Source organism: Saccostrea cucullata, unplaced genomic scaffold (assembly GCF_032062105.1).
Source record: "Saccostrea cucullata isolate Sc308-1 unplaced genomic scaffold, CSIRO_AGI_Scuc_v1 ctg4, whole genome shotgun sequence".
NCBI classification, from domain to species: domain Eukaryota; kingdom Metazoa; phylum Mollusca; class Bivalvia; order Ostreida; family Ostreidae; genus Saccostrea; species Saccostrea cuccullata.
Window position 1 is genome coordinate 96,781 of NW_026920828.1, and position 8,936 is coordinate 105,716.

At 40.2% G+C, this 8,936-nt stretch overlaps 1 protein-coding gene across 1 annotated transcript; it reads right to left on the reverse strand.

Moving 5' to 3' along the window:
* Positions 1-1,660: 1,660 nt before the first annotated feature.
* Positions 1,661-6,940, reverse strand: LOC134258353 (uncharacterized). The gene has a single exon (XM_062740879.1). It carries the CDS (start codon positions 6,938-6,940, stop codon positions 1,661-1,663), a length of 5,280 nt encoding a protein of 1,759 aa, XP_062596863.1.
* Positions 6,941-8,936: the final 1,996 nt, after the last annotated feature.

Here is an 8,936-nt window from a genome sequence, read left to right on the forward strand (position 1 = left end):
CTCCTTAATATGGGGATGGAAGTATATAGAAAAATAAACATTAACGTCAATTGTATGAAATATAAGGAGATAACGAATAGTATTCAAACTCAAAAATTCATTAAACAATACTAAATTGGAGCATAGCAAACACGGAGCACCAAAATATCAGAAGTGGGATCTGGTTCCAAGGAGGAGTGAGCATCCTCTGTCTACCGGTCAAGCCCGCCGTGTGATTCTTGTCATGATGGGGGCATAACGGAAAAATTCGACGACAATTCAGTGTGTATATAATGAACTAAGATAAGTAAGGGAAGTTGACGATTGTAAACTTAACCATACGTTTATCATAAAGCTTGGCTGTTAGATTACCATTAACGTCTTTTTCAATTTAAATATCTAAATGTGTAACAGACGTGCAAGACTCTGTGGTACATGTAACTTATTTCAAGCTACATAGGGATTTATCGTTTCGACAGAAGAGTAGGAAAACCATTGTAAATTTATATGTACAGTCTGTGCACTGACCATTTGTTCTATACTAGTGTACCGCCTACAGGAGATTCTTCAAACACTTTAGGGATGGAAAAATCTACAGTTATCTGAAAGTGACAAACCCAGTCTTAACAAATAAATACAACTAGGTATGTCCAACAGAATGAAAAAAAAAAACGTTCACCAAAGAATAAAAAATAAAAAAACAATAGAGCATTGGGTTTTAATAGCATAATTGCTCGTAAAAACAGTTATAATTATGCATGAGAAAGGTATTCCTTTGTTCATGCATTCTCACTTATCAATCCAATTTATTGCGAGCGATATCATCAATGAATTATACTTAGTATTGTGAATTATTTATACTTTTATATATATCTATCCTGTTCTGCCTCTGTGCAGAGTGTTTACCAAACCAACAAACCAAAACAATAAGGGCGGATCACTCTTTATTGCATCAATGCTTGTATGTGTATGGTAAAAGACTGAAAATAATAAAGAGACAAAACTTACAAACAGATTCATACAAAATCAGTGATACCCAATTAACCCTATTTTACATTGTAAGTGACAAATCATAGACAAACAAGAATGATATCCAAATTTAGTGAACATTTTTCCAATTTAAATTCAATCATAAACTGGCCTATCATAAAAAATTAAAATGCGCTCTTAGTAACATGTAGGTTATTTATCACATAAACTGAGAAACAATATAGCGTTTACATACATAGCAGATTTTTACTTAACCATTTACTTTCTAATACACATCGAAATCTATTTCCCTATCTGATCAAAAGTAAACCGTAAAATATAATGTTAGATAATACATAAAAACTTACTTATGGTGCAGGGATGTACCCGTAAAAGTGAAAAATAGGTTACAACAATGCTTGGAACAAGCGAAAATGGCCTCCTAGCCTCATGTAGGAACAACATAAAATATTCTAAAAAACAAACCGTAAAAGGTTACATACCCGGAATAATGATCACAATGTAAAAAGAAAGATAACTCTTACGAGGTATAAATTGTGTAACACTACACTCCCCGCCTGATATGAAATATCACACCCTTACAAGCAAAACAAATGTATACATTATCCTTAACTGAGGATACCTACAATGCACAAAATGTAGTTACTTTAACTCCATACATAAACTAGTCATTCAACTTTTCACAAAACAGTTAGTTGTGATTTGACAGCAAAAGCACAATCTGGGTAATTGGTCGCACATATGTTCTCTTTGCTCCATCTTTGAATGTCATAAGTTCGACCTTTCTCACGAGATGATCCTCGCTAGGGAACACACGAGTAACACGACAGAGAGGCCAGAAGTTCCGATGGTGTTCCGCGTCCTTCATAAGGACAATATCTCCTTCTTGAACATTTGGTTTGGTATCGGCCCACTTTCTGCGTTCTTGTAGCGACTGGAGGTACTCCTTGCGCCATCTGTCCCAAAATCTGTTGGCAAGAATTTGGACTATCTTCCACTGAGAGGTGTACATGTCGCGAACATCAAAGTTCATATGACTTTCAGAGACATTCACCATTTTTTGGGTAAGTAGAACACTGGGTGTAAGTACCTGAGGCGACTCCGTATCAGTTGCAATAGGAACGATTGGTCTGTTGTTGACAATTGCCGAGACCTCTGCAAGGAACGTGGTGAGTACTTCGTGGGTTAGTTTGACGTGACGATTCTCTTGTAAGATGGCATCAAGGATACGGCGCGTGACCCCTATGAGACGCTCCCAAGTTCCTCCCATATGTGAGGAATGAGGGGGATTAAACCTCCAAACTGTTCCTTTATCTGTGAGTAGGTTATGTATGGGTGCGTCCTCAACATTCACTGAGTTAATACCTAATTCACGCACACTGCCAACAAAATTTGTGCCTCTATCTGAGTAAAACTCCTTGACATCTCCTCTTATGGCATAGAATCGACGTAGAGCATTCACAAAGGAAGGTGTATTCATCTGTTCTAATACTTCAATGTGCACAGCCCTACAGCACATACAGGTAAATAAAGCTGCCCATCTCTTAGAGTCAGCACTCCCACCACGAGTACGCCTAGTTGTCACACTCCATGGCCCGAAACAGTCCACTCCAACGTAAGTGAATGGGGGTGAGGGTTTCAACCTTATCGCAGGTAGGTCCGCCATCTTCTGAGTAAGAAGTTTCCCACGCCCTCTGCAACAAATCACACACTTGTAAATCAGTGAAGTCACAATACGTTTGGCACCAGTTATCCATCGACCTGCATTGCGGATTGCTCCCTCTGTTATATGGCGCCCTTGATGGTGCGTTAACTCATGGAAATGTAGAGCTAAGAGCTTAGCAATATGATGACTCCCTGGCACAAGTATGGGACTCCTTTCCCCCAAATCAAAGTCACCATGTTGTAATCGGCCTCCAACCCGCACCATGCCTTCTTCGTCTAATGATGGGTTAAGTCTCAAAATGGGACTGTTTCTAGGAAGGGGCCTTTCATTCTTAAGTGCAGTAATTTCCTTCTCGTAGACTTCTAACTGGACGTGATGTATTATAAGCTCCTCTGCCTTCCTAAATGCACTGCTATCTTCTGTAGCTTTAATATCCTTCCTGTGGTGTGCCACTGCATGGACAATCCGTTTCAGGCACATGATGGCTCTAACGAGATTCTTCCATGAAGAAAACCTCTCAAAGCGTGAAGTCCAGGATAAGGGGGTAGACACATCCACCTTGCATACCACAGTGTCCTGTTTGATTTCCTTATCCATAGTTGGATCTACCAAATCATATGTTGGGGCAGGACCATCTACAGTATCTTCTGTGCGTAGCCATTCTATTGGTCCACTGAGCCATGAGTCATACAGTGCACTGTCGATAGTAGATTTAGTGCCATGGTCTGCTGGGTTCTGGTCCGTAGGGATGTAGTTCCATTGAGATGATTTGGAGAAGCTTAGAATTCTTTGAACTCTGTTGCTCACGTAGGTTAAAAATCTCTTTGTGCGATTGTAAACATAACCCAGAACGATCCTGCTGTCCGTGTAGAATTTGAAATGATCTGCATTGATGTCTAGCTGATCCCTTATAATAGTAGCAATTTCTACTCCCAGGACGGCCGCGCACAACTCTAAGCGTGGTATAGAAGTGGCTGGTCTGGGTGCGACTTTAGATTTACCCATTATGAAACCCAGATTGATGTCTCCACCATGACTGTGAAACAGGTAGGCCACAGCAGCAATAGCAACCTCCGATGCATCTGTGAAAATCAGTATGTTCTTCTCTTGAAGCTGAGAGAAGCCAATAGGCAGGTACTTACGAGGTACATTCAATGCTCCAAGACGAGTCAGTGATTGGGTCCAATCATCCCATCTGCTCTGGAATTCTTCTGGTAAGGGAGCATCCCAGTCTACAGACGGTGCCTGTGTCATTTCTCTAAGAAGTAACTTTCCCTGAATAGTGATAGGCGCTATGAAGCCTAGAGGGTCGTACAGGCTATTAACACATGATAAAACTCCTCTTTTAGTGTACGGTTTCTCCTTCCTGCTAAGTTTAAACCCAAAGGCATCCCTCTGAAGATCCCACACGAGTCCTAGACTCCGCTGGGTTGGAAGATCATCATGTGTAATATCTAAGTCAATCAAGTCCTTTGCTAGGTCTTTCACATCAAAGCTCTGCATCACTCTAGGGTCATTAGAGGCAATCTTATGTAATCTGAGGTTCCCGTGGGTCAGTAAGGCCTGTTGAGTTCGTCGTAGGAGATCTATGGCTTCTTGTGTTGTTGGTAGGGACACCAGACCATCATCCACGTAAAAGTTCCGCTCCACAAACTCTCTTACGTCCTTCCCAAAGCTGTGTTCTGCTTGAATGGCAGCAAGACGAAACCCATAAGTAGCTACAGCAGGTGATGGGGTGTTTCCAAAAACCTGGACTGTCATGCGGTACTCCGTTAGAGGCTTGGTAGGGTCATTGTCTGTGTACCATAAAAATCTTAAGAAGTTCCTATGTTTCTCTGAGACACCAAAGCAGTGGAACATTTGCTCGATATCTGCGGTCACAGCTACGGCTTCCATCCTAAAACGCATCAACACTCCAATGAGACTATTTGTAAGGTCTGGACCTGACAAAAGTACGCTGTTCAGAGACAAGTCCTGGAAGCGAGCTGAAGAGTCGAACACCATGCGAATCTTCTCCGGTTTGAGTGGGTGGTAGACCCCGAAAATTGGTAGGTACCAACATTCTTCGTTTGGTTTCAGAGGTGGGGCTACCTCTGCATGATTTCTGTCAAAAATGTTCCTCATGAATTCTAAGGCATGTCCAAGTTTGGTGGGATTTTTTCTCAACGAAGCATCTAAGATCATAGCCCGTCTCATTGCTTGAGTGTAATTATTTGGTAACACAGGCCTGTCATGTTGGAAGGGTAATGGGGCTGTCCATTTTCCATAGGAATCTCTGTGAAACTCCCTGTCCATTATTTCCAGAAACTGGAGGTCCTCAGTCGACATTCCAGGAGTTTCATCATTCACTGTAGTACAGAATATCCCCGTACAAGAACCCACGCCATGTTGATGTTTTTCTTGTGAAATAAGTAACTTGGAATCACAAGGCTCAAGTAGGGTACTACGCCCATTGTCCAACACATGAGTCTTATTCACTACAATGGAATTAGGTCTGTGAGCACTACCCAAACACACTTCACCGATAATAGTCCACCCCAAGTAGAGTTTTTGCGCAAACGGCAAGTCTGGGGGCCCAAGTTTTTGTTCGATCACATGATGCGCTTGGATCAGATCCCTTCCTATGAGAAGCAGAATCTCGGCTGTATGATCCAAATCAGGAATTAATGGTGCAATATCCAACAGGTGTTGATATGCAGACGCCACTTCAGGAGTCGGTATTTCCTTACGATTGTTGGGAATCTCGTCACATTCTATAATTTTAGGTAAGTACAACTTCTGTTCAGCTGACACTGGCTCGATGACAAATCCCTCTGCTGTTCTTCCAGAAAATGTAACACTTCCACCACAGGAATTCAACGTGAAAACACAGTCATTGCCCCCTAAACCAAAGTAATCAAAAAACTTGGAACGAGCTAAGGTTCTATTGCTCTGATCGTCTATCATAGCGTAAGTTCTAAAGGTAAGATCAGGTCTGTTAGACGGGTATACGTTCACAAGAACAATCTTCCCACAAGATCGGCCAACTCTATCCTTCCCGCACAATCGGGTACAAGAGGACGTGATAATGTTTTCATCTCCCTTCCCAGAAGGTGATTTCTTAGATGAACTCTCCCCGCCATTCTCTTGCCCAGAGTCTCTGTGAAAATGCATACACGTAACATGGCGGTCGCTTTTACAAACGTCACAACTCACTTTAAGTTTGCACTTGTTGGCCCTATGCTTTCCCTTGCAGCAACGGAAACAAAGTTCCCTACTTTTCAGAAAGTCGCGTTTACTTGGGAATGTCATTGCCAGAAAGGCACGGCATTGTTCCAAGGAATGGTCAGCCTTATGTATAGGGCACCGCATAGAGGATGTTGGCGTTTCGGTACCAACGTCTGACTTCCGGACAAAGACTTTGTTTGTAGGTTCTCTCTTCTTGTCGGGTGGATACCTGGTACTAGAAATAAGACCTGGATCATTTTTCAATTCACATATCTCCTGTATGAAACTGACAAATATGCTAAATGGTGGGAATGGAACATGATTCAAACGTTTATACTGAGATGCACGGGTGGCCCATTTATCTTGTACTTGATTGGTGAGTTTACTAACAATAGGCAATATGCCTGAGGAAGTGTCGTAGTAACCAAGTAGTCTGGAATATTTTGGGTCCTGCTTGTTGGATTCAATCTCATACAGCAAGTCAAGTAGATCATAATAACGCTTCGGATCCATCTCTGTAATTTTTGGAAAGTCCTTGAGCTTTGACTTCAACGCTGCCTCCACCATTTCTGGTTTTCCATAGAGGTCTTCTAATCGTGCCCATATCAGGGATAGACCCCTCTCAGGTTGGTGAGTATTTGCTGAACGTATGGATAGAGCGTGTCTTTTTGATTCAGGGCCCAGCCATTTTGTCAATAAATCAAGTTCTTCGATTGGTGATGCTTTCAATTCCTTCAGAATATTCAGGAATCCAACTTTCCACACTGTATAGTTTTGCGCCGAGTCATCAAATGCCGAGAAACGATGTAATAGTAAATCCTTTTTCAAAAGGTAGTTACTGAGGTCAACTATAGGTGACTGTTCATGAGGTTGAACATGACTGGCAGTCGGAAAATGAAATCCTGCTTGACTGATGCTTGCAGGTCTCGAGCGATGTGAGGCATCATCATGTCGAACATAGTTAGGTGTGATTTCTGAGTGGTTGCTGGCCTGCGAGTTCACATAAGCTTCAGTTCTTTCTCTGGCCGTCCGTTCCACACTTTGTTCTTCAATGTCAAATTGAAAACTTCCTTGAGATCCACGATCGTAATTTTCCATGGCGTTTACTTCTGCGTTTGCCACAGCTGCTGCTTCTTTTCCTTAGAAAGCCATATATCAATATCGGTAGCTGCCTTTTGTTTTTCCAGAGCCGCCTGCTCTTCCAAGAATTTAAGTCTTGTTTGCTGGGTCTCCGCTTGCACTCGTTTTTTGAGTATTTCTGATATTGTCTTTGAGGCTTGTGATGAAGTCCCGGATTTCACTTCAAACTTTTCCGAGAGTCGTTCGGCTGCCTCTAATAGTTTATTATGTAGGACATCTCGAAATGTGAACACTACATCGGAATATGTGCTATACTGAGACTCATGCTGCTCCAGTTTCTGTAGAGCTTGCTCTGTGCGTGCTCTTCCAAGGAAGTTTGCTAGGGCTTGACTTTCTTTAAGGTACTGTTTGAATTTTGCATTTATGTGGTCTTCTGTTGTCCTTAGGTATTTCCTGTCTGTATTGTCACCATCACAATTTGCGATGAGGTCCTCTACCTCCCTCCACGCGCTAGTGCACTTTTCTTGTAGATCAAGGAACGTTTGGTCAAAGGATGCCTGACCCTTCTCAGTAAGAGTCCGAATCCTGGATTGTTTATCATCCTGTTCGTCTTTGACCTGTTGTTTCTCCCCTTCCCCTGTTGCCATCGTCCTACAGGTTGTCCCTGGTCATAATCTTTTACTGTTCTGCCTCTGTGCAGAGTGTTTACCAAACCAACAAACCAAAACAATAAGGGCGGATCACTCTTTATTGCATCAATGCTTGTATGTGTATGGTAAAAGACTGAAAATAATAAAGAGACAAAACTTACAAACAGATTCATACAAAATCAGTGATACCCAATTAACCCTATTTTACATTGTAAGTGACAAATCATAGACAAACAAGAATGATATCCAAATTTAGTGAACATTTTTCCAATTTAAATTCAATCATAAACTGGCCTATCATAAAAAATTAAAATGCGCTCTTAGTAACATGTAGGTTATTTATCACATAAACTGAGAAACAATATAGCGTTTACATACATAGCAGATTTTTACTTAACCATTTACTTTCTAATACACATCGAAATCTATTTCCCTATCTGATCAAAAGTAAACCGTAAAATATAATGTTAGATAATACATAAAAACTTACTTATGGTGCAGGGATGTACCCGTAAAAGAGAAAAATAGGTTACAACAATGCTTGGAACAAGCGAAAATGGCCTCCTAGCCTCATGTAGGAACAACATAAAATATTCTAAAAAACAAACCGTAAAGGGTTACATACCCGGAATAATGATCACAATGTAAAAAGAAAGATAACTCTTGTGTAACACTACATATCCTCTATGTTCATAAATATTGATAAATAGTGTTTTTTTTAGTTTTGTCTATTGATATTTGTTCAGTGCATTTCCGAGTAAAGAAAACATGAGTATGATGACGTCCATTGTCTTTTTACCAGTTTTTGAGTCCAAAGTAAACTAACCCTTAACTGAGGCTTTTTAAAAAATATATATTTAATTTTTAATTCTATTTCTTATCATTTATTTCATTTGTGCTTTCTATAATGATACCAGGAGTGTTCTTTAATTTTTACGCATGCATTTTAGAGAAAATGATTTACAATGTTTTTTTTTCATGTTTTTAAATAATTTTAATGATTTTAAAAGAAATGTGTCAATTGATAACAAGTTTTATGGTTGATTTGTGAGTCTAATATATATCAGATAAAAAAAATCGACACGCATATTATTAAAACTTGGATGGAGAAAATCTTAATTCCTCATGACAAACAAATGGATTTCATAATTTATCATGTCATAAGTGATGCTCAGTAATATTACAACAAAATCTTGGGTGAAGGGGCACCCTTGAAAAGTTTCGTCTGCCATCAATGTATTTTCTTGTTTATATTCAATTTATTTCCAGTTGAATGCTATACATCAAATCGATCAAAAATTGTGTTAAATGCTAAAACCTGAACGGCATAAGTCGTATCTTGACACTCTTGAAAGAAAAGGGAA